This window comes from Bison bison, unplaced genomic scaffold (genome assembly GCF_000754665.1).
Source record: "Bison bison bison isolate TAMUID 2011002044 unplaced genomic scaffold, Bison_UMD1.0 scf7180017864458, whole genome shotgun sequence".
Lineage (NCBI taxonomy): Eukaryota > Metazoa > Chordata > Mammalia > Artiodactyla > Bovidae > Bison > Bison bison.
In genome coordinates, this window is record NW_011495020.1 from 7,638,009 (window position 1) to 7,665,254 (window position 27,246).

The 27,246-nt window shown below is 34.7% G+C and overlaps 2 protein-coding genes across 12 annotated transcripts in view; one reads left to right on the plus strand and one right to left on the minus strand.

Moving 5' to 3' along the window:
• Positions 1–4,717, plus strand: part of LNX1 (ligand of numb-protein X 1, E3 ubiquitin protein ligase) — a 187,981-nt gene extending 183,264 nt beyond the window's left edge. For all 4 annotated transcript variants that reach the window (XM_010859698.1, XM_010859695.1, XM_010859697.1 and 1 more), the window contains exons 11-12: positions 3,569–3,727; positions 4,128–4,717. In XM_010859698.1, the coding sequence (XP_010858000.1) occupies positions 3,569–3,727; positions 4,128–4,263 (295 nt within the window). In that variant the 3' untranslated portion in view covers positions 4,264–4,717. The remainder of the gene's footprint in view (positions 1–3,568; positions 3,728–4,127) is intronic.
• Positions 4,718–5,618: 901 nt separating this feature from the next.
• Positions 5,619–27,246, minus strand: part of FIP1L1 (factor interacting with PAPOLA and CPSF1) — a 68,156-nt gene continuing 46,528 nt past the window's right edge. For 5 of the 8 annotated variants that reach the window (XM_010859704.1, XM_010859700.1, XM_010859703.1 and 2 more), the window contains 6 exons: positions 21,319–21,345; positions 19,259–19,313; positions 17,553–17,608; positions 13,815–14,028; positions 6,751–6,888; positions 5,619–5,977 (listed from right to left, as the gene is read on the minus strand). In XM_010859704.1, the coding sequence (XP_010858006.1) occupies positions 5,830–5,977; positions 6,751–6,888; positions 13,815–14,028; positions 17,553–17,608; positions 19,259–19,313; positions 21,319–21,345 (638 nt within the window). In that variant the 3' untranslated portion in view covers positions 5,619–5,829. The remainder of the gene's footprint in view (positions 5,978–6,750; positions 6,889–13,814; positions 14,029–17,552; positions 17,609–19,258; positions 19,314–21,318; positions 21,346–27,246) is intronic. The other 3 variants (XM_010859705.1, XM_010859702.1, XM_010859707.1) reach the window with 1 other exon arrangement.

Consider the following 27,246-nt stretch of genomic DNA (forward strand, 5'->3'; position numbering starts at 1 on the left):
GATCTTCGTTTTTAAATGTTGAGTTTTAAGCCAGCTTTTTCACTCTCCTCTTTCACTCTTTAGTTCTTCTTTGCTTTCTGCCATTAGGGTGGTGTCATTTGCATATCTGAGGTTACTGGTATTTCTTTTAGCAATCTTTTTTTTTAAATTTTAATTGGAGGCTAATTACTTTACAGTATTGTGGTAGTTTTTGTTCTTTTGGCGATCTTGATTTCTACTTGTGCTTCATCCAGCTTGGCATTTCACATGACATACTCTACATATAAGTTAAATAAGTAGGGTGACAATATACAGCCTTGATGTACTTCCTTTCCCAACTTTGAACCCGTTTGTTTCATGTCTGGTTCTAAGTGTTGCTTCTTGTCCTGCGTATAGGTTTCTCAGGAGGCAGGTAAGGTGGTCTGATATTCCCAACTGTTTAAGAATTTTCCACTTTGTTGTGATCCACACAGTCAAAGGCTTTAGCACAGTCAATGAGTCAGATTTTTTGGAATTCCCTTGCTTTTTCAATGATCCAAAAGATGTTGGCAATCTGATCTCTGGTTCCTCCATCTTTTCTAAATTCAGCTTGTACCTCTGCAAGTTCGTGGTTCACAAACTGCTGAAGTCTAGCTTGAAGGATTTTGAGCATTACGTTGCTAGCATGTGAAATGAGCGCAATTATACGGTAATCTGAACATTCTTTGGCATTGTTTTTCTTTGCGATTGGAATGAAAACTGACCTTTTCAGTCCTGTGGCCACTGCTGAGTTTTCCAAACTTGCTGGCATATTGAGTGTAGAACTTCATCAGCATCATCTTTAAGATTTTAAATAGCTCAGCTGGGATTCCATCACCTCCATAGCTTTGTTCGAAGTAATGCTTCCTAAGGCCTACCTGACTTCACACTCTAGGATGTCTGGCTCTAGGTGAGTGACCATACCATTGTGGTTATCTAGGTCATTAAGGCCTTTTGTATAGTTCTTCTGTGTATTCTTGCCACCTGTTCTTAATCTCTTCTGCTAGATCCTTGCAGTTTCTGGTCCTTTACTGTGCACATCTTTGCATGAAATGTTCCCTTGGTATCTCCAATTTTCTTGGGGAGATCTCTAGTCTTTCCCATCCTATTGTTTTCCTCTATTTCTTTTCATTTTTCACTTAAGAAGGGTTTCTTATCTCTCCCTGCTATTCTCAGGAACTCTGCATTCAGTTGGGTATGTATCTTTCTCTTTCACCTTTCACTTCTCTTCTTTTTTCAGCTATTTTCAAGGCCTCATCCGACAACCACTTTGCCTTCTTGTGTTTCTTTTTCTTGGGGATGGATTTGGTCACCACCTTCTGTACGATGTTATGAATCTCTGACCATAGTTCTTCAGGCATTCTGTTACCAGATCTAATCACTATTCTTTGCACTATGCTAAACCTTCACCAGTGAAGTAGCTCAGTCATGTCCAACTCTTTGTGATACCATGGACTGTAGCCTACCAGGCTCCTCCATCCATGGAATTTTCCAGGCAAGAGTACTGAAGTGGGTTGCCATTACCTTCTCCACAAATCTTCACAACTAGGCCTAAATTTGGAGAACCGAGAATAGGAAAAAAGCTCACATTTAAATTTAGATTTTAAATTAATTTCTCAAGGGTATATCCTCAACATTGACCAAGACAGCTGCCACATTTACCAGTAGAGAGTGAAGTAATTCAACTTAAGAAAAAAATGCCCTAAAACTTAGTCCCAACTGAACAAGATCTGACTCTGAGAATTTAGCATAGTGAGTTCTCACTGCTATAATGAAATAAATACTTAACTGAAGGAAAGCACTTAATGAAATTAAATTAGTTAACACTGAAATTCTCTTGAATAAAGCTACACAGGGCAGGGGTTTCACCTGTTTTGTTCACTGATATATACCAAGTGCTTAGAGCATGGTATACTTGTAACAAAACAAGAGTCTAAGAAAAAAGACACACTTATGACAATGTTATGCTGAAAATTTTCTATTGGCACATAAAAATTTTAGATGGTTATTTGTATAGCTTGTCCACATGGGATAAAATATTCAGTAAGAGAGTCAAGGTGATACTTAATGAAAAGACAGTCAAAAGGATGAGAAATACTTAAGTTTTTGAGTACTGCTCTTTGTACCCGTTCATATATTTTAAAGAATAGAGAGATATATTTGGTCATAACCTTGGATAAGAAGCACCCACCTGCTTTCCCCCAAGTATTGGCATAGGTGAGGACATTAGTGCTCTGGGGTTTGGGGAACAATTACCTGCTATGAACACGAGCTGTTAGGGTGCCACTGTGTAAAACTCCACGACTCCTGTAAGGTGAACTTACTAACATCAAGTCCTACTGTGAAATACAGCAGATAAACATTTTACAGTAAAAATATGGTTGTTTCATGTAATGAAATCAATACTTTTCAGCTGTCATTTCAGTGAAACTGATTACTGTAAATGCTCTATGATGACAGATACTAAACAAAAAAACTGAGTTGAATTTTAGTACTACATTTTAAAGTTACCCACCATCAAACCCAAATCTTATTTTACTTCAAATGGGAGTCGAAATGCCAAGAAAAAGTTACATTGATTAGCAAGGTCGATAACAATAACCAATTTTATCACTAAAAAAATTTCGCAAGAGATTTTTATTGGTTTCTCAAAAATCAGTTAATATTTTAATGTACAGTTTATAAACAAAATCACCGTATCTTGATTTTTACCAACATGAAAATGCTAATTTCCTTTCAAAACGCTGGCCTGGGGATTCTGGAGTCCAATCTAGCTCCTGACATACCTGTCATAATTGTAACACAGTTTTGTACTTAGCTTGCATCTATGTTAACACTGATCTAATTGCCACTGAATAATAAAGGACCAGCTTCCTCAATCTAATTTTCTATTTTAGCTGAAGGTTCTACCCATTTACAGAAGACCTGTGGTCATTCTCCTATTTCTAATTCAGTTTATCGCTGATTTTTTCCCCCTTCGATATGAATCATTATTATCTTTAAATGTACCTTAATCTCCACTCACTATATTATGTGGCCTGAATGCTTCTCTATAACCTATCAAATATGTAGAACTATGTATAAACTGTAAGTCAAAATAATACTTCAGACAATGCATTAATTAGGGTTATGTTTAAATTTTTTCAGATTAACCATTTATTCAAAGAATTTCCTTCATTAAAAATTATTTATATCTATAATAAAAATATGGTACTGTAAGTATGCTCGAACGTGGTTCATCAGTAAAGATTTAGGTATAACTAACTTTTTAATATAAATTGAGGGGTTAAATCTTCAAGCAGAAAATGAATCTTTCCTAGTAGACATATAAACAGAATGTAATAAATAGATGGCCTCATTTTTTAAAGGGTGTTTAGAAAAGATAAGTTCAATTAGAAAAAGCCAGCTTTTTTAGCACAAAGGTTACTGGGCTATGACAATTTTGAGTGAGACCCATCCTGTGCTATTAACCCTAATAATACCAATAAAGGGAATGGAAGATGAACCACAGTAATTAATTACTATGAGTTCAAATTAACTGTACATTTACATTGATTTTGTTCTATTTAAGGTACCTGTATAACTGTAAAGATGTTATATTACGAAGAAATACAGCTGGAAGTCTAGGCTTCTGCATCGTAGGAGGTTATGAAGAATACAATGGAAACAAACCTTTTTTTATCAAATCCATTGTTGAAGGAACACCAGCATACAATGATGGGAGAATCAGGTAATAATAATGACTGCTTAACAAAAAACTTATATTCAAAGATTGTGTTTTTTATGTGCAAAAGCTTGGCCCCATTTGAAATAAGGCATATATTTACTATGCCTTTTTTTATTGGTCATAAATTTGAAACATTTATGTAGCATTCCATTCCCAAGAAATCCAAAATTAAGTTATTCTTGATCCCATACAGAAACTTCTGATACTTTTAGAATTCTTTCTAAAACAAGCTGAATAATAGAATTTGACAGAATTTAAGTGATGGGTGTGGGGAGAATCTTAATTAGAATATAATCAAAACTGAGAAGTGCAGCAAAAACTAGGACCACCATAAAAATTGCATTAACTTCAGCTATGGCTCAAAATGTTAATCATATACCTTGTTCATTTATTTACTTTTTAGATGTGGTGATATTCTTCTGGCTGTCAATGGTAGAAGTACAACAGGAATGATCCATGCTTGCTTGGCAAGGATGCTAAAAGAACTTAAAGGAAAAATAACTCTCACCATTGCTTCTTGGCCTGGCACTTTTTTATAGAATGAATGATGGGTTATAGAAAAATAGGAAATCACAAGTAAGCTAAGTTGAAACAATGTATTTATCTTGTCAAATTTTTTTTTTTATTTGAAGGCTATACTGTAAAAATATTAAACTGTAACATCAGGAAAAGTAGGATCTAATGAAAGCCAATTACACCTCAGAAAATGTAATTCTCAAAACATAAACATTACTAATTTTTATGCAGTGTGGAACATTTCTCATTACTCCACAGCTAAAATTTTCTATTCACTATAAAGCTCTTCAACAGCTGATATGGTTTGTATGCTCCCACTGAATTTAAATCATACAGTTTAATTAAAATTTGGTATGTGCTGAGGTCTGTAAAGCATTCATTATGGGCATTTTAAAAACAATTTCCAGACACAGGATTATAAAAGTGCACTGCTGAAAAGTGTTCATCAAATGAGAAATAAATATTTTTCAAAAATTATATAGCTGTCCTTTAGTATGTGATACTAAGTGCATTTCTACCATCACTATTTAAAAGTTCCTAGTAATTCATTCTTTTAAAGCCATGTTGTTACCTTCACTGACAAACACCTCCTACGGGTTATCCCTAAAAATGCTCACAGAATTTTGTAAACTTGTATTTTCTTAAATGTTACAGAAAATTACTAAAGCTCTTGTCATTTATTTTAATTCACAATATAGCTAGTAACTGTAAAAACCCAACGTGCTGCTCAACCAATAAGCCTTGAAAAAGCATCAAGAAAAGGCCAAACCACCTTGATCCTGGTTTGGCTCATGGAAGATGGCAGTGAGGCAGTTCAAATTTTTGTCAGTGATGAGTATCTGTCCATATGCCTGCTCTCTAGAAACTACAAGTTATTTTAGAGGCAACCCAAATGCCATTAGATTTTATTACTGTGGATATAAAAATTCCCTACTTAGTTTCACCATAAACCCAAATTTAGAACACTGAAAACCTGCTATAAAAAAGCTGTGATATCAAAATTGTATATGAGTTTTTTAATATGCAAAACCACAGTGCCACAACAGTGATGAGAAAAGACTAGTTTTAATCTCAATACGCAGAGGTACCTTTTGATGCCTTTTGCAGTGCAACCTCATAAGAGATTGGTATTTGATTAAGTCAAGAAAACCGGCCAAGACCTCTTCTGTGGGGGCTGGCCCACTCTCTTGCCCCGAAAGTGTACTGCTTGCCCGATAAATCTTGCCTGCTTGAGCTGTAAAAAAAAAAAAAAGAAAGAAAGAAAACTGGCCAAGAGGGAACCTTGACTTTTATCAGATATTGTGTATGTACACAGCTAAACATAGCTCTTTAAATTCTCTGCTGAGTAACTCATTCATATTACTTTCTTCCATACAAAGTCATTACTGCCTTTTTATTTTTTAAATATTACAAGACAAAAATTTTAACTTAACATGAAAAATTCACTCTTTTATTTTGGAAGAGAAAATTAAATTTTCATACTAACAGAACAAGATGAAAGGCAAGTTTCTTAAACATTATCCAGAAAAATAACAAGATTTACAGTATCTACTTCTGGCATTACTATACACAAAAGGCCATGACCACGCCTATTCTGCAGGTGTCGCTTCGGTGCTCTCCTGTTCAGGGGCAGGCTCACTGCCAGCTTCTTTTCCTTCTTTGCTTCTTTTAGATTTTTTGTGCTTGTGTCTCCTATGACTGTCTCCTTCTTCACTTTCATGGCGACGTCTACTATTGCTGAAGAAAAAAAGAAAGTCATATTTTTCTTAATGTTTAACTACATAAGTAGTGACAAATCAACCCATTTTAGGTAAATTCTTGGTATAGCAATGGGTTTTAAATAACCTAATACTTTTTTTCTCAAATACATTTTGGAGAGTAATCACATTTTATGTGACTTCTATGCTGGGATTATACTTACATTTAATGCTCACCTTCACTGTTGTTATACTAGAACAGTAAGGCCCACATACTTTAGATTATGAGACTGACAAAATGCCCACTGTGCCGAGAGGGCCAGTAGGGACCATATACTTTATTCTAAAAGACTAATTACAAATTAGAAACTAAAATACTAAATCACAACAGGAAATACTTTCTAGAGTTGATTTTAGGCAATACACATTAAAATGTAATACTTTTTTTTGAGACTACAGGGCCCTGAATGTTCTTTGATTAAACTGAACATTGCTTTGTTTAATAATATTTACTACTAAAAACTGATTCATGACAAATTCCCTCCTGCTCAAGATAATGTAGTAAGTATAATTTTCATATATTTTTCATTTCATGCTAATTTTGGCTTATGGGTATTAAACATAATCTTGTTAGATTTCAAGGTCTTTGTTGAAATCTATAAAAGAACCAACTACTTTAACAGATTACTCTTGATCTTCTAATTAGGAACACATATATGCTCTAGTGGTTACTGGCAATGTTTGCTTCTACTTCCTGAAGTCAAATCAACTTCCCTGGCTTCAAACTGATTCACTATTTATTAAAGAGCAAACCTTCGAGAGGACTTGTGTCTGGTTTCCTCTTTCTCTCTGTGTCGTCTTTCTCTGTGTCGTTCTTCTTTCTCCCGACTTGCTCTGTGGCGCTCATAGCCTCTTTCTGCATACTCCCTGTATCTGTATCGTTCTTCATCACTGAAACAGAATAGAAACAAGTACTCTTGACAGCTGGACTGTTGATTCTGAACGACTTCAAACTACAAAAGAGGTGACCTGAGTCCAGAAGTCCCCATGTTAGCACCTTAAACAGAACAAGTGCAAAGTATGTGTCTACTGAACTGAGAGGAAAACAATGCTGCTCCCAAATTAGTACTAGATCTAATACAATACAAAATATACAATAATTACATAGGATCAAGTTTTTTCTATGCTTTCAGTTGTTACAGGGAAGAAATCTTATAAAAACAATGCTGTTTTTCTTCAGAAATTGGGAGCTGAAACTGATTTAAATTTTAATTCGCAGCTTCCCTTGTGGCTCAGCTGGTAAAGAAACTGCCTGCAATGCTGGAGACCTGGGTTTGATCCCTGGGTTGGGAAGATCCCCTGGAGAAGGGAACGGCTACCCACTCCAGTATTCTGGCCTGGAGAACTCCATGGACTGTAGTTTATGGGGTCGCAAAGAGACGGACACGACTGAGTGACTTTCACTTTACTTTACTTTTTATAATTAAAAGCATGTTTGCTTATCTCAGATTTCCAACCAAAATTCTTATATTTATAAAATCATAGGTAGACATTTAAAATTCTAAAAACATATTAAAACTATTTGGCTTTCAAATACAGATAAGGTTCTTAAGTTTTTGAATCACATAGAGTATATTCATCTAAAGAAGCAGTATAAACATTAAGAACAGTGTGACACCAAAACAACTTCCACAATATCCACACACAATGCGGGCTGAAAATTGGCTGTGTACACACTTGAATTCTGACATCCCAATAACTTAATACTACTGTGTGTGTGTCACTGGGGGTGGGATGGAGAGGTGGCCATGGGAATAACTTCAAATCCGTATTAAGCTGCACCTCCATTTTCTGATCTTGGAGAAAATGGACTAGTGAAACTGGGACTGATGGCTAGTGTTACAAGCATAATCATCTTTACCTTCTGAGACTTCTCTTCAGGTCCTTTTGTGAAAATTGAGATATACTTCTGTTTTTTTCTTAATCCTTCAAGTCTTTTTATTTAGCATACAAGCTAACATTCTCTACAACCTAATATCAGTAAACTCTTTTAGAATGAATAAAAATATCTTTTGGAACACTGTTGCTAAAGAGCTATGGTTTCTAGAAATATTATGTGTAATACAAATTATTAAATTAGTAATTTGTACACAGCATCAAGATGCTAAGGGATCTTAGAGAATAACAGGAAACAGAATCAGGTGGAAGTATAAGCCATATAAAAACCAATCAACCTAACAGTGGTCTCTTAGCAAAAGTGATAATTCAGGAGTGTTATACCTAATGCCAAGTCATATTGCTGACCAAGTTATTATTGCCTGTGATACATTTTTATTTTTAAAAGTATTCATATATGCAGACATATATATATATATGCACACACGCACATACACATGAAATAATTTTTTTCTAATCATAAATATGTACTTGGTATTGGGAAAATGGAAATGTGCCACCAGAAAGGTAATGCACTATGTCCGGCAGTGGGAAGTAGCAAGAGCAGTCTGGGCAGAGCAGGCCCAGGGGCATCCTGACTCTGCTATGGTCCAGGGTAAGTAACTTAACCTCTCTACTCAGTTTCCTCACCTGTAAAACTGGCAACAGTCTTTTCAGGGTTGTTGCAGAACTGACAATAGTATTTATAAACTGTGTCTGGAACAAGAGTAGGCAGGCCCTCAACAAACGGCCACTAACATGCAGGTTCATCATCTTCATTAAATTTAATGCTAAAGTTTTCAGAAATGGAACCCTTTTTGTAAAGGTAACTAATAAAGCTTCTAAAAGGAGAATAAACTCGCACCTACCTACCATGACAAATATTAACATTAATGTTACCCTCTTTAAAAATGAGGTTCTTGGGACTTTCCTGATGGTCCGGTGATTAAGAATCCACCTTGCAATGCAGGGTACATGCGTTCAGTTCCTGGTCCAGGAAGATCTCACCTGCCGCAGGGCAACTAAGCCCCCGCGCTCTAAAGCCTGTGCTCCACACCAAGAGAAGCCACTGCAACAAGAGGCCCACGCGCCAACTGCCGGTGCACAGCAACAAAGAGCCCGTGCACCACAAGGAGGACCCAGCGCAGCCAAAAATAATTTTTTTCAAAATAAGCTCTTTGTAATGATTCCAACTGGATTTACATAAAAATAACTAAAGTCAATTATCTCACAATTTGTCATTTGTAACCTCTTTCCCTCTCACCCTGCCACCAATTTTTATTAGATTTGAGGCCTTTAAGATTCTGAAAGCAAGCCATCTGATGGGACCATTCCCACAGATGGTGGAAGATTTGGTCTCATACTCAAAATATAAAGACCCCTTCTCCGATAAGCAGCTGCAGCACAAAGGTTTTTCTGGGCCTGGAAATCATTAGAGCTCATTTCAAACATCCTAGAATGACCAGCCTTCCCTCTGGCCCACAATTAAGCAGCCTAAAAAACACGTTGAAATTTGTCTGTAATTTTCAAAACAATGACTCTGTAATTTGTAACACAACACATACTACATGCCATATTGCTAAAATGTCAGTCTTGAGGAAAAACAGCCTTTACTTATACTTCACTTGGATCTTTCAGAGAACACTATTTCTGGGATAATTCAGAACAACACAAAATTCTTCCACCTCTTTTCCCCTCTCTGGCCTTGAACTTTTAGTCAGATTTAGGTAAACATTACTTCTGATGCCCTACAGCTAGCAACCTGAAAATCAAATGTGGTTTAACGATTAACACTTTTTAGCACCAATAAAAATTGAGTGGAATCTGTGCATGGGTGTGTCTGAAATTAAACTCAAAGTATTTTATAAACACTGTATTATTCATGCAAAGTAAACCTTTATAAGCTCTAGCAAAGCAATTCATTTTAGGCTTCTTTCCTATTAAGTTTTGCATTACATTCCTTACCTTGTGAACATGTGCATTCAAGAGATAACAGTACTATCTCAAATATATTACTTTTAACTACATTAGAAACAATTCAACTTTCTGGAAAGTAGTGCCCTTGAATTTAACAGAATTTGTGCACTTTTTTTGACTAAAGTTAACAGCACATTTCCCACCACACAAACTTGAAACATATACTTACACACACAGATAGGAACATATGTATGGACCATGCTGCTACTGCTAAGTCACTTCAGTCGTGTCCAACTCTGTGCGACCCCATAGACGGCAGCCCACCAGGCTCCTCTGTGTCTGGGATTCTCCAGGCAAGAACACTGGAGTGGGTTGCCATTTCCTTCTCCAATGCATGAAAGTGAAAAGTGAAAGTGAAGTCGCTCAGTCGTGTACGACTCTAAGCGACCCCATGGACTGCAGCCTACCAGGCTCCTCCATCCATGGGATTTTCCAGGCAAGAGTACTGGAGTGGGGTGCCATTGTACCTTCACTTATTTAGTCAATAAAATTTTACCAGGTGCCTACAATGTATAAGTCATATTATTAGGAGCTATTAGAGAAAAAAGATTAATAAATCTTACTGAGTTTCTTTCTGCACTTTTTTTACACAAAACTTTAAACTTCCAACCACAGTGCTAGTTAAGGTGACAATTATTATATGGTTAATCTGTAATGATAGTATATGAGTAATTCTGTATCCTCAGCACACAACTTTGTCCCTGGCACATAACGGGGATTCAAAGAATGTCAGTTAATGAATGAAAGAATTAATCCGATTCCCCACGACCTCTAAAAGATGAAAGAAAAAACAAAAATCAAGTACAGAAAAATAAGGAAAACAAAGGCAATAGAATTTTTAAACTACCTAATTCCAAGACTAGAAATGATTTTAAGTAATATCTCAACCATATTTCCAGTAGATACCATACTGTTGGTTTAATTTCTCTATGCTTCCATTCTCTCACCTGACAAGTTAAAATTTAGACTGGATAATCCTCAAGAACCTTTTTGGATTAAGAAGTATATGATTACATGATCACATCTAACAAAACAAATGTCTGAATCAAGCATATGCTCACATCCTGAACAAATACATTGCTTCATCTCACCAAGCAAAATCGGAAAACTGTGTACCTGTGTATCTTATGCATAAAAATAGCTGATAAAGCAAGAAAAAGTTATCTTAAACATATTTCATTCTACATTGTAAAGGTACCTCAATGGATATGTTAATTAGAAAGATGTTCATATCAATGTCTTGATAGTGATAAAGGGTGATTTTTAACCATTTCAAAACCTATCTAGCTAGCACAGTTTCACCAAGAGTTTTCAAGATCATTTTTTCTCTATTGTATTCACCCTCCTCCCGATATGTGTATGTCATTTTATTCACTGACATAGTCATTATGTGCCAGGCATAAATGGACAAAGGGCTGAGAACAGAGAGATGAAAAATGGTAGTCAATGCCCTGAAAGAGGCTTACTAAGACAGACATGCTCTAAAGAAAATACATAAAGTGCTTAGGAAGTATGTGAAGGAATAATTAAATTCTTTCTTTCAGGTTCAGAGAAGCTCACGGAAGACAAATGTGAGCAGAACCTTGAAGAATCAGTAAAAATTTGTGAGGCAGTAAAGGATAGGAATAACATGAAGGAAGGAGGTATTAAAACTGTGAGGATTTCCAGATGTACAACTAGTTCACTATAGACAGAGCATGCAGTATATTGGCTTGGGAGAGAATTGGGGTTAAAATACAGAAGGGTGCACTGGACTTGTGACTTATGGGTCACAAAAAGAATTTTGAATTCCTTCTTTTGGCTAGCAATAAGTGAGTTCTTTGCAATGGCACAAAGTTTTAGGGAATCAATTTCCATATCCTGAACTTCCATATTTATTCTTTCCTAAATGTGCTTAGTCATTTAGTCGTGTCCAACTCTTTGCAACCCCATGGACTGTAGCCTGCCAGGTTCCTCTCCATGGGATTCTCCAGGCAAGAATACTGGAGTGAGTAGCCACTGCCATCTCTAATTCCTTCCTAAATATGGAGTGCCTAATGATACACCAGCAGGTAAAACATCACACCATTTCTCCAGTTAATCTCTTCTCCATCATGTTCCTGATCTTTTACAAAAGAAAGGCATTCTTTTCAACAATTTTACTACAGTACATTATTGGCTCAGGGTATAAAAACCATCATGGCATCTAAGTTAAAATATTAGTGTCAGTAAGATCAATTTTATTCCAGGAACCATAAAGTTTTTACAGGGCTTTAGGCCTTTATCTCTTATATATCCTTCTGTTACAAAGTATGAAGTAAGAAATGGAATATTTTGGCCTGTGTCTTGAGACATTCTAACTTCAGATATACTGTAGAGGAGTATGGTGGGAGTCCTAAGAATTTTCCCTGAACTAGTGAAAAAAAAAAACACAAAACCTAAAATTCCTTCTGAAGGAAAGCAAAACAAAGTGTTGGGGAGGCAGCACCTTATTTTGAGTTCTGTGACTATTTTATCTTAGACAAGGGATATGGATTAACTCATTTAACAGAACAAGAAAAATGAAGTTAGACTTTCCCCCCACAGAAATTGGGTGTCATGTGGCTGGCTGGCTTGCCAATAAATAGGAGCTATATTTCATGAATTATTTGCTAGCTATTTTCCATAAATGGAATGGGGGAGTAAATTTCTATTGTTCTAAGCTACAAGTCTGTGGTACTTTTATTGTTACACTGAGTAACAATTGGGTGATTTCTTTGCTTTTAAGAAAACTGAGCCATGAGCTTATGGATCCTTAAAAGGAACTTCTGATGATATGTTAATTGTATAATTTTGACATATCACTAAATCTTAAAGTGCTCAAATAACTGTGACAGAGCCACAGCAAAATTCCATTAATTCTTATTTACGTATTTCATGTGAACAAGGTTTGTCAGGGCTTACATATATACAATAAAGAAAGAAAGAAATATAATAACAGCAAAGCCTTTCTTCCCCCTAACAACAGTAACATTCATTTATGGATACAAACGTTAATTAAGAGATGGGCAGAAGCTCTTTCATCACGTAAAGGAATGTAGCTCCAGTAAATTATTTTCAGAATTTGCATTATATTTATATATAGAAATAAATCATGATGACCAAAATCAGAAAAAAATTTTAAATACTTAATAGTATGGTCATTACATTTTTAATACATTAACTTACATAGGTATGTTGCAGGGTAAATAGGATGGATAATTAAAAATACTTTTTCATAATAAAAATACTTTACATTAGAATAAAATTCTTTCGGGACATGGTTCAGAAATAAGAATTTAGGCATAAAAAGAAACGCAGAGTTTCCAACTGTTAAAGAGAGCTTGCTTATACATTTTAAAAAGATGGATAATGATGTTTAACAAATCACTGTAGTATCCTTAATCCACTGGATATGTTCAAAAGAGTAACGATAACTTTCAAAATTACGATACTTATAACAGACTGGAAATTTTATCTATCTGGTTGGTTGGTTGGTTTAGTTGCTAAGTTGACCCCATGGACTGTAGCCTGCCTGGCTCCTCTGTTCATGCAATTCTCCAGGCAAGACTACTGGAGTGGGTTGTCATTTCCTTCTCCAGGGGACCTTCCCGACTTGAAGCAAACCCGGGTCTCCTGCACTGCAGGCAGATTCTTTACCAATTAGCCAAATGTTTATACTTAAAATGAAAAATTTTATGTGGCAAGATAAAAATACATGAAGGGGTATGACATTCTCAAAACTGTTTTAAGGAAGAAACGAACAAACAAATTTGGACACTGTTGCTTTAGATAGTGGGAAGTCCTTATGAATTACACGACAGCCTTGATGCTTTTAAAATGGCTATCCTCACTACTCTTCAAACAATCCTTTCCAAGTTGAATTGTATTTTCCATTCTGGCACTGAATAAAAATTCTGAAGTGCATATAAAATACATGTGTATAAATTCCTGAGCACTGAACGTACCTGTTGAAGACGCTCGGTGTGGGACTGTGATCACGCTCCCTTTCCCGCTCTCTGGTGCGTTCTCTTTCTCTGTCTCGATCACGATCTCGCTCTCGGTCTCTGTCTCTGTCTCTATCTCGGTCTTTCTCTCTTCTTGAGTAATAGTCCCATTGCTTGCTGGTGTCCACAAGACTAGGCCATGAAGGAGTAGAACCGGGAAGGTGGGGAAAGGCAACTAAAGAGAAAGAATAATAATCAAAAATAAAAGTTATGGTACTTAAAAAACAAAAGAGAAAGATGAGGAAAAAAAGGTAAAAATCCCACAAAAATGCTTCATTAGATTAAAAAGAAAATTATTTAGTATGTAGAAAAGAGAATACATGGTGAATACCCACAGTCTGGGGACATGGCCAGAAACAAATCTTAAAGATTTGACCCTTCATTTGAAAGGTGGACAGCAAACCAGAATTAGATACATCACCAACTTCCCAATATAGCAAAAATATAAACCAGAATACATTAGGATATCTTCAGAGTGCTGAGACAAAGTAACGGTCAACCCAGAAATGTGTACTCAAAATTATATTTGAAGAATAAAACAAAAGACATTTAGAAACAAAAAATAAGCAAAAGTTATAAACAGAGTTCACACACAAAAATAACTTCTATTAGATATATGCATAATGCATTTCAAGAGTAACCACTAAAAAAAAATAGAGATAAATATATTATTTCAGAACAATGTAGGGAAAAAGAGAATATTTTAAAAAATCACCTGAAAATTTCAGTCACTTCACAACAGAAAGAATGGGGATATGCAAGACAAGTTTGAATGGCTCAAAAATCACAGTAATACAAAGAGGATGGAATTAATCACTTAAGTAACAGAAACTGTTGATTTGTATTTTTAAAAATTCTACCTATATTCTGAACATTAAACATAAAAACACAAGATGGTTGAAAGTGAAAGGATGGGAGAAAAAATGGAAAACACTAATATCCCCTAATTTCCATATGAGTAACTGTATAAGTGGCAAAGCATTCTCATACTAAAAGGATCACCCGAGGAAGAATGACTACGTGAAGATAGAGGATGCAACTCACTAAGAACACAGAACAAATTAAACTTCCAAATATCTAACAACATAGCCTTACTTTCTATGGAATAAAAATTAATAAAAATAATACAGGTAGAAACAGAAAAATCAACACGATCATTGGGGACTAATGTAATTTTTCAATTATCGACACTTCACGCAAACAAAAAAAAATCACTACAGATATGTAAGGACTGAGCAAAACACTGTTAATAGAGTTGATTTAATGAACATAACATGGAAATCTGCCAGGCAGGTAAAGAATACTCATTCTCTTCACCCATATGAAACATTTATGAAAATATATTATGTTCTTTCAAAGCATAATAGACATCATGTTTTCTGACCACCACACAATTTAAATTAGAAGTAAAAATGAAAAGTTATGGGAAAATAATCTCCATTTATTTCAAATTTAAAACACATTTCTGATAACTCAGGGGTGAGTCAAAAATGTCATAAATTTAAAATCATTTAAAAACTGAACACAAAGAAAAGTACAATATGTCAAAAGTCTAGAGATGAAAACTGTTCTGAAGGAAATTAATCTTAAAAAAACCTGCATTACAAAAGATGGAACGTGAATGAATTAAACTTTCAACTTATGAGCTTAGAAAAAAGTAGTATAATCCAACAGAAGGGAGACAAGAAATCATGTCAGCAGAAAACTAGCATGTAGTAAACAAAGGCAGAAGTTGGCTTTTAAAGACTAGATGAATAAAACATAATAATCTTCTGACAACATTAGGAAAAGAGACCTTATAAAAAAATATCAGAACCAGTAAGGGACTACGACTACAGATGTTACAGGGATACAGAGAGTATTACATATTTTAGACCAACGCATTAAGTAATTCAAAGAAATCTTGACTAGTCCTGTAATTATTAAAGACATTAAATCAGCAATTTAAAACCTTCCCACAAGACCAGATGGCTTTTACAGGTGACTTTTACTCATTTATAAGGTACAGACCAGTTGAATAATACAAAAACTTTGAGAGAACGGGAAAAAAGATTATCCCCTTAACTTATCCCATGTGGCTTGTATAACCTTAATACTAAAACCAGTTAAGGACAATAGAAATAAAGGAAAATCACAGAACAGTATTACATATAAATTTATTATATGTGGACTTAGATGTCAAAATTCTAAGTAAGTCTGTATTTATTTTAAAAAAGTAATCAGTTGTGACCAAATTAGGTTTATGTCAGCAAATAAACAGTGGTTTAATATTAGAAAAACTTAGAAATCTGCCACATTAACAGAGAAAGAAAACAATACGATCAACTCAGAAAGCATCTGATGAAACTCAATATCCATTCAGTTTAAAAGCCCTTGGAAAACTAGAAGAGATTTTCCTTATTCTGACAGAGGGTTCTATCAAAAATCTGAGAGTAAAAATTTCATAGTATAAATATAAAAGCATTTCCTTAAAAAAAATTGTTTTAAAAAGGGTAGGTGGGGTGGTTCCAGACAAGAACTCCACTTGCAGTACTTCAACATTATATAGAGGTCCTAGTCAGAACAGTAAGACCAAAAAATGAGGGGGATGGGGTGTGACGAATAAATACCTGAAAAGGAAAGAAGGGCAGATGATACTGCCTGAGTTCTACAGGTAACAGCTATGAAGTATATATTGATATACCTGTTATACATATAAATAAAACAAAACCCAATTCTATTTCTAAATACAAGCAAATACAAACAGAACATGTAGCTTAAACGAAGATACTATTTATAAGGACAATAAAAACATCAGGTACCTATGACTAAATCTAACTAAAGATGTCTAAGAAGTGTATGGAGAGGTACAGCACTCAATTGGAACACATTAAAGAATATCTCCATAAATGAAGAGAATGCTTGTTCAGACGTTAACTCAATGTTGTAAGGTATGAATTCCTACAAACTGATCTAGAGCATCAAGATGATAAAATATAGTAAGAGAAAGGACTCTGGCGACAGGCTGCATGGTTTCAAATTCTGACCTGACTATGCCACTTACTGTGTGACATTGGGCAAATTACCTAATCTGGCTGTTCTTAAATTCCCTAGTCCATAAAACAATGATCATAACAGTATGCCTGCTTTATAAGGCTGTCAGGATTACTTGAATCAATAGTTTGTCATATTGTAAACGTAATATGAGTTAGTCATTAATAAAAATCTCAATGGTTTTCAATGAAACTTGAAAAGTTGATTCTAAAATAGATATATAAGAACAATGGCCCAAAATCACTTCTGAAGCAGAGTAAGATAGCTTTTGCTAAAACAGATATCAGATTTACTATAAAACTCAAAATTAAAGAGTTTTATAGTAAGTGTGGCACTATTAGCATAGGGATAATTAAAAACTAACCAAATGAATAGTCTTGAAAGCTAAGAAATAGATACATGCGTGCAGGGAACTTGATACACAAATGGAGATGACACTATAGCTACCTAAGGAAGGAGAGACAATTACATCCTTACTAAAGAAATGAAAAATATTCTGTTAAGTAACCTGGAATATATGTAAGATTAATTATTTCTAGAGTAAGTATTTTTTAATTCCTTTTAAGATAGTACTTTAAACCATGGGAGCATGGTTCTATTATTTTAAAGTATTTAAGTACTTTACTGGTTTAAATTGAATCCGAGCAATTAAAAAATAACACTTACCATTGCCATATGGAAAAGCACGTGCAGAACGACTATCATAACCAGAGGAATGTCCACTGTCAAAGAAAAATGTATTTTTACGTGTTGCAAGTTCTGAATTTTAGCTTGGTGCAAATGCAAAACATAAGGTAGAATTATGACTTTTACTTAACCACCATATAATTTGTTCTGTTTGTTTTTGTTTGTTCTTAGTTGCTCAGTTGTGTCCGACTCTTTGCAACCCCATGGACTGTAGCCCGCCAGGCTCCTCTGTCCATGTAGTGTTAGGTTTAACACTGTTAAATAGCCTGTGTTTTCAGTACTAAAAAATTAAGTTATTATGGAATTACAACCACCATATAATGGTAGCTGCAATTCCATAATAACTATTTTTTAATACTGAAAACACAGACTATTAACAGCATTAAGCCTAACACTAAATGTAAAGAAGATACAGCTTGTTATTATTTAACATGAATAGTCCAATCAATTCAGCCTGACACAAGAGATAACAGAAACTTTGAGGCTGACAGAGTACTTCAGACATAGTTAAAATTTAGCCTTAAAAAACTAACACAGGTATACCTGTGGCGGATTCATTTTGATATTTGGAAAAACTAATACAATATTGTAAAGTTTAAAAAAAAAAAAAAAAACTAATTTTAATGAATAAAAATCAGAAATTCCACCCTACTGACAGACTCAACAAATACTACTTCTTAACATTTTGAATGAGAAAACAAATATATGTTTAACAGGGATTTAAAATTAAATGCTTATGGTCTCACAAGTCACACTTTGCTGAGTTTTATCATTTCTTCTGAAAATCATATGCAGTTTGATGCTACTGATCTAAAGTTCCCATGATTTTTCTTTAGTCTGAATCACTTTCTCAGAAATACAGTAATTTTTTTAAATAGAGTTTTTTGCCACTGAAGAGGAAATAATAATAGCTACCATTTATTGGTTAGTTCTGTCTGCCAAGAATGGTGCTGATGCTTTATATTCACCTGAGTTGTTTTAATCTTCATAATTCTATCAACCCCATTTGGCAAAAGAGGAACCTGAGTCTCAATGAGTTATTATGCACCCTGCCTTGCCACAAAGCTGGGAAATTTTGAAGCCAAATTTGAACCAGGTTTGTCTGATTCCAAAGCATATGCTGTTAAACATGGTATTGCCATCCATGAGGTAAATGTTCTTTACCATAGCATTCCAAATAACATGAACTATAAATACAGAGTATAAAAAATAAGGTAACTGCCAGGCAAAAGGGATCCGTTCTTCCTCTGTGGAAGCCAAGTTGCATTGGGTAGCAAGGAATAAGGCAGCTTTTCTTTACTGTGGTCCCTGATAACAGCTGTCCTTACTTAATCCTAAAACAGACATGCATTCTTCATAATTTCTAGTCATCTGTTTGTATATCCCACAAAACTTGACTATAGGCAAGTTTTTACCAATCTAGCGGTTTCTTTAATAAGAGTACCATAAATCAAAGCAATATATTTCAAAATACTATTCATTTCGTTTTCTTTGTCCTCTTCTGTAATTAAGTATAGGTCCAATATCTTATCTGAGAGTAAATAACACAGATCTAGACTTATGAATTAAAAGGCAGGTACTACTGTTTACAAAATTAAATCTTTGAAAATATTACCAAGATAGATATGATTCTTCTGTCAAAAGCCTATGAATGATAAAAAATTTACAGTGTCCATACTGATTACCTTTCTATTGTTGGTATAAGAGATGGAGGTGGAGCACCTGGTGGAGGAGGAAAACCTGAAACATTCAATCATAAGATAAAAAGAAGTTAGAATGTAACACAATGTCGACTTAAAAGTTGTGTGTCACTATATTTCTCTGGGACTATAACGTGCTTCTCTATGTTATAATGGACAGGAAAAAAATGGAGCTTAAATTTATAAACAGATTTTTGGATCAATATTAACTTTGAATGAACAGTTTGGTCTAATACACAGAGCACAAACTGGGAGTCAGGACACTCGGTCTTATTTTCAGCACCACACACAGCCCATTTTGTGAGTATAAGAAAGTTAATCTCAATGCCTTACCTTTTCCATATATTAAACAGTAGTAGGATTGCCACCAGATACATTTAAAGTATTTTAGAAGAAAAGCAAATAAAATAACATTTACCTCTTTCAAAAATATTTTGAGAGTTTAGATGTATAGAAATGGCCTTAAAATGCATAATTTTTAAATAAAATCTTACCAGTAAATATATAATGCTTAAGGCTGAGAATATCCATCATAAAATGTGTTTTAAATAGCACAACCCTAAAGAACTAATTCACAAAGAAAAGCACATAATGTAGTTTTTAAATTAGTTTAGAAAGGAAATAATGTGCAGCTTTATATCATGAGGTCTGCATTCTGAATAATTCACAAAACCTAGATGAAATACCACAGAATACGGCTACCAGGGACCTTAACAGTTAATCTACTCTGCACTTTCAAATTCAGTCAGGCAATGAAGCATCTCAACAAGGCTTGAAAAGTCTACAACTTACAATACCAATTCTTTATGACATCAATTTCTGCCAGGTTTTAAGGACCCTGACTATTAGGAAGTACATTAAATTATGTAATTTAAATCTCTCATACTACAATTCACATACTGATCTTAATGAGGACAAGAAGCAATCCAACAAAATACATGTTTGGAAACACTTCCACTAAGCCTTTTTAGTATTCTATGTAAAAATGAATCTCAGTTCTCCTATCCCTTTTCAAATGTCCATTTAAATCAATTTTTAGCCTTGTTTCAAACTGTTTTAAATCCACCATGCTCATTTTCACTGTCGAGTTTTAGGTTCTCCTCTATTAAATATCTTAGCAGTGTAAAACTTAGCAATTACTACTTAGTCCTAGAGTCCACAATCCTATTTTAGACAATCTTACAATCACATTTTTTTTAACCTATAAAGACAGACCAACGACTCCTTTAAGACTTCTCCTGATAGGTCTTTTTCAGCCACACTCATACACAATCAGTGACTCTCTATCTGACAACTAAATACGTATACTATCCTAAGCTATTTAAACTCCACTATTTATCAAGGTCATTTTGAATTCAGACCCACCCTTCCAAGCACTGTCACCTCTCATCTCTTTACATTTCATGTCTTTTAATACTGAACTTCATAAACACACTTGCTATCATATCTGCATTACACTACAAAAGAAAAAAAAAATCACCCTGAAAAACTATTAAAAAAAAAACACACTGGGCCACATGTAACACTCCTGTTGATCATATTCTTACAAGAGTGAACAATTAAATCACTGCTCTATGAACAATCATCTGACCAGCTGTCAATCTACCAGTGTGGTTCAGAACATATTTTCTCACAATATTAAGTTATGTCAGGAGGGTAAAAACAATCAGAAACCATGATAAAATCAAGATAAAGGGAACTTTCTCTTCTCTTGCAGTCACTTCATCATATAAAAAATTCTTTGGTTTGAAAAAACAATTTTTGATAAAAATTTTCTTTTTAATCCTATACTGTTTTCAATAAATTGATATGGTAAGAATTTTTTCAGAATCTCTATTTCTACAGAAATGGGTAAGACAGGTATAAGAAAACTAAATATCTTAATCAAAACTGGAATGAAGCAAAGGCAGAGCTGAAAATAGGACCTTGAAATCCCAATAACCTATTTTATATTCTAACCACATCAACACCGTCCCTCCTGTAACTATAAGCTTGAAATTTCATGTTTATTAACAATGATGGAGAAAACATGAAAAAAGTTTTACCTGGAGGTGGTACAGTTATTGGAATACCTAAAAAACAAGTGATGAAATTTAATATAGTAACTGGATTTCAAAACCTGTTATGTACTTATGCCATCACGAAAGAAAACTTTGAAATAAAACCCCTCGCCTCATCGTCCTGGCTTATTCACTCAAAAGCAGCATTCTGTTTTCTTGCAGAGGACCAACAATTCGAGTATAATATCAGACTTCCTGATGAAAACCCAGTCTAACAACTTGATAACAAGATTTCCCCACTAATTGTAACCATGAACAAAGTGAGACGTTAGTTAAAAAAAGCACCTTTGTGCACACACAAATATCAAACTCCATGAAATTAACACTAAGCTTGATAATCAACATCTGATTTTGTTATTTTAACAGTATAATAGGCAAAGTGATAAGGGGCTCTTAAATACTGCAGGTAGTACAAGGTAACTCGGAAGATGATGGATATTCACTTTAGTAAAGCCATGAGGGATGTTCAAATATGGACATGAATTGTTTTTATTGGTGATAGGAGTGTGGAAAGGTTATTATTTCCCTTGACTTGTGGGAGTAGAGACAAGGGATATAGCCAATTCATATATTTACATCCCTAGGGCACGCTAAGATGAATGTAGTGGTTTACTTCAACAGAAGTCAGTAAATACTAATTTGAGTGACTCTCACTCACACACATTATAATCTTTAAAGGAATAAACTACATATAAACATTCTCAATTTACATTGGTCAAGAAAGTGAAAGTGTTACTCGCTCAGTCGTGTACGACTCTTTGCGACCCCATGGACTGCAGCCCACCAAGCTCCTCTGTCCATGGAATTCTCCAGGCAAGAATACTGGAATGGGTAGTGATTCCCTTTTCCAAGGGTTCTTCCTGACCCAGGGTTAGAACCTGGGTCTCCTGCATTGCAAGCAGATTCTTTATCATCTGAGCCACCAGGGACTCTTCAAATGCGCCCTTAAATCCTAATTTAAAATTTATGTGTCATGCAAATTATAATTTTCTTGTTTGAAGAAAAATGACATTTCTAAGTAGAAAAATTTCCAATATGAAAAATTTTTTCAAGAAAAACATTAAATCACAAAGAACTTCAACAAAGTCAGAATGCTTTACTAAATCCTATCTTTAAAAACTACATCAAAACTATTCCCAAAGAGGAAAAGTAACCTAAATTCATTAACTAAGTACATAGGAAAAAATAATGAAAAAAATTGCTTTCAAATGTTTGCTTGTCAATGGAAACATCTGCTAATAATTTAAAAATTTTCTACGTGTTTTACCAGATTAAGAGGTTTTATTCAAACAGAACTTAAGGAAATAAGTAGGCCTTAAAATGGAGAATGAAGCACCTTACTTAACCACCCATGCAATAAAAGGATATGGTAAACTCAAACCAACAAGACGAAAAAGATAAATAATGCAGCAGTCATGTTTCAAAAATCATTAGGCATCCACAAGTCTACTAAAATGAGCTACACTCCATGGTAATTCTCATACCTCGAGCTACCTCCCTGCTTCCTACATTACTAAACTAAAAGAATCCAGCAAAGAATACAAACTAACAAAAGTTCCAGACACCACACTAACTGGGAAATTAAGGAAGGCACAGTATATTAAATGCTCTTAATAGCTGCTATTACTTGATCTTCATTAGAAGATTACAGATTTTTTTAGAGAGTACTACTGAGCTTCACTATATGTCCCAGTTTTCACATTTAAATACGTGACTATTTAATTCATGACCACTGTCCTAGGTATGGTAAGGTATGCCGATTTCAGCAACCCACACTGTAATCCTAATAACTTTACCCAAGTAAATACATGAACAACATACATCACTTAAGCTAACTACAATGTGAACTCATATAAAATAACTAAGAGAATACTATTCAGCTCTCTCAACATTCAGTCTTCAAAAACATTTAAGTTACCAAACTTCCACAAAACATAAAAATAAAAGAATATAACCAAACTATTAAGTGTGCTATGAAGACAGTTAAAATTACAAACATTCTGCTTTTAATTTTTCTTACTACAGTAGTACCATAAGACAGATTCTTTTTAAAAATCAACTGAAAGGAATTAAGTACACAAAACTTATGCTACATAGATAGATATGGATGTCTTTCCAAACAATATCTACACATCAGAAAGTTGGCATAAGAACTAGAGAAGACCTTTTGCGTGAAACACATATCTCATCTAAGATAGCGTGAGACGTATATCTCACCTAAGATAATTCAAATCTTAATTTTGAATTAAAGTTCACTGAAACAGAACTTTAAAGTTGATGAAACACTGTACGATCCATTCTTTTGACAATTAGTAAATTTATTTAAAAAATGCCACTTAAAAAGTTTAATCTATTGTAATATAATGTTAGACCAACACAATTCTCATCTAGAAAATCACTATTTAGTATTTGACTTTTGTTAACAAGAGAGAACAGTAAAATGAAGGACAAAATTCACCTCAAAATTCCCTGTCCTGTTTCTCCTGGCACTCCCAACTTTCCTGGTCAACACATGTGCTGCCCAGCCAACAGATTTGAAGTACACAAATTACGCATTGTGTTTCTGTATCCTTTATCTTTAAAATGAGTAGCAAATTACAGTAGTAAAAGGAAGATTTCTATTACTGGACAAAAGCTTTTGGAAAAGTTATATTCAAGTTCTAAAGGGAATGAATAGATGGGGTTTTGACACTTTAGCGACCATCAGAATTACTTCAAGAATTTGTTAAAATACAGATTGCTGGGCCCCTCCCCTGGAACTTCTGATTCAGTAGGTCTGGCATGAGGGAGAGAATCTGCATTCCAAACAAGGAGATAATGATGTTGCTAACCAGAGACCATATTTTGAGAATCACTGGATTTACATTCAAACTTCCCTGCAAATTGCACTGTGGAGCTACTCAAAATGTATAAATTCCATTTCAAATTTTTATTAAACAAAGCATGTGCCACTGTGATATAAAACAGTACAGCTATATGACAGCTTATACTGTCTGCACCCTCAAAAGAAAGAAAATAGGATTTAACTTTTCCAGTATGTAATATGAACTTTTAAATGTAAAGAAGTGTAAGGGTGGGTGGGGGGACTGTCAGGGGGTTGAAGGAACTGGTACAAAGAAACAGAAAGGCAGCATGCCAGCAAAACATCAGGTCAAAAGGAATTCAACTATAAATTCATTATTTTTAAAATTCTCACACAAAAGTAATAGCTCTGTATTCAAGTTAAAAAATGGAATAAAAATTATCTCTGAACTCATTCTTAATGTATCCTATCATTATTTTACACAACTTAGGCAAAGAAAGAGTTCCATGATAGGAGGCCTCCAACTTGGCTTCCAATGATTCCTGCCTCCTGGTATGCATGTCTTTTTATACCTCTGATATTCATATCCTCTCCTTGAAGGTGGGCTAGATAATGATTTATTTCCAACAAATGAAATACAGCAAAAATGATGGAATGTTATTTCGATGACTAGGTTACAAAAGAGACTGACTTCTATTTTGCTGGTTTCTTCTGTTGTGTTCTCAGCATTCATGCTATGATGAAGCAAACTACCACGGTGGAGAGGAAGTGAATCTTTTTAACAAAGAAGTCAGTGAATCTGAACACGAATCTTTTCTTAGGAAGTCTTTGAGATGACCATCTCAAAGTCTGTGAAAGACCTTGAAGCAGAAGACCAGCTAAGCCGTCCCCACACTGCTAATCCACAATCACTGTTCAACAATAAACGTATGTTGTCTTAAACCACTGTGCTCTACAAAAGTAATCTGTCGTCGTGGATCAAGAGCTAACTAATATAGTAACCAGCTATCAACTACCTACTATTTCTGTATTCAGTTCAAATGAAAGAAAGAAGCACACCAGAACAATGTAAACTATGCTTTCTATTTCTCACTTGGAAATTATAATCTTCATCAATACTAGTATGTTACAAACACCAAAAAGCCTAATCACTTGCCTTAAGTCTCACCAATTACTATTTCAAGTCATCAAGCTCATAGGTAAAGTCTGCACACACCAAAAAACTGAGTACAAAACATCAAGGTTTATAAAAATCTTTAAATATGACCTTCCACCACATGCTTTTCTATGTACCAGTGTTTTAAAGATTACATACACATACACATCATCTACAATCTACACTTAAAAAATATATGACGTAGAATACTTATAAACCTATAAAGTAAAACAATTAATTACAAGGTGCAACAAGGAACAGGAGTAATTTGAAAGAAAAAATTGTGTTAAAAGGCCCTATGAACACTTAAAGCATCAGAAATAGTTATCAGCATACTCTACACCTAAAAAGTAAAAAAGATAATTTTATATTAACTATAAAATTGGTGAATTATTTTATCTTTATTACAATCTCTCACTCTTTCAATTATAAAATAACCTAAAAGCCTACGGAAAACAAAAATTTTGTTAGACAAAAACATCTCAGATTAGAACTATCAATATTTTTACTTGTAAAGGAATTAAACTCTAAAGGCAAAATAACTAGAAGAGTAGCACGAATGAAAGCAAATATTAAGTCATAATTAAATTCTACAATATACAGCATCTATGCTTGTGAAGAAGACTCCTGAGAGTCCCTTGGACTGCAAGGAGATCAAACCAGTCAATCCTAAAGGAAATCAATGAGTATTAAGGACTGCTGCTGAAGCTACAGTTCCAATACTCTGGCAACCTGGTGCCAAGAGCTGACTCACTGGAAAAGACTTTGATGCTGACAAAGATTGAAGGCAGAAAGGGAAGCAGAGGACAAGATAGCTGGGTGGCATCACCGACTCAGTGGTCATGAGTCTGAGCAAACTCTGGGAGATGGTGAAGGACAGGGAAGCCTGGTGTGCTGCAGTCCATGGGGTCGCAAAGAGGTGAACATGACTGAGCAACTGAACAACAAACACTGTATTAAAAATATAACTATTATAAAGGGAGCATCCACAAGGAGAAAAAGACATTCAAAAACCAACATCTTAAAGAAGCTTGTAATAGCTACTACTACTACTAAGTCACTTCAGTCGTGTCCGACTCTGTGAGACCCCATAGACGGCAGCCCACCAGGCTCCCGAGTCCCTGGGATTCTCCAGGCAAGAACACTGGAGTGGGTTGCCATTTCCTTCTCCAATGCATGAAAGTGAAAAGTGAAAGGGAAAGGGAAGTCGCTCAGTCGTGCCCGACTCTTAGCGACCCCATGGACTGCAGCCTACCAGGCTCCTCCGTCCATGGGATTTTCCAGGCAAGAGTGCTGGAGTGGGGTGCCATTGCCTTCTCCATTTTAATAGCTATTAAACTTAAATTGTGCTCATTACAATTAGCATTATACCCTATTTTGAGTTTACTGAAAACACTATAGACTATTGTATTTTTTTAATATAGAAAACTATAACAAAACAGAAAATGAGTACTTCTTTAAAAATTCAAGAAGTTATTTTTCAAAAGGTACTTCTGGAAACTACATTTTTAGTGCTTACATTTTTGGCAAATAGCATAGATTAACCTGCAGATTTGCTGCGTAAGACCAAAAATCTTGATGAAACTGTAAATCAGCTTAATGTTATACTTACAAAATAATTTCTCAAATAAAGGGACAAAATTATACTTCCTCAAGGGTGCAGATAATATTCACTGAATATAAGCCAAGCTTCTGCAAAGTAGCAGTTCTCAAAGTATTATCTGGAGCTTCCTTGGGGTGTCCCTAAGGCTCTTCTAAGAATTTGAAAGGTCAAAACTCCTTTCATAAAAATACTAGGATGTTATTTGCCATCTTCGTGTTCATTCTCTTACAAATGTACAATGAATTTTTCCAGAGGCTACATGACATGTGCAATCACAATTGATTTAATGCAAAAGCAAACAGGAGAATCCAGTTTTTTTGTATTATGCCACATGAGCAAAGAGATTTACAA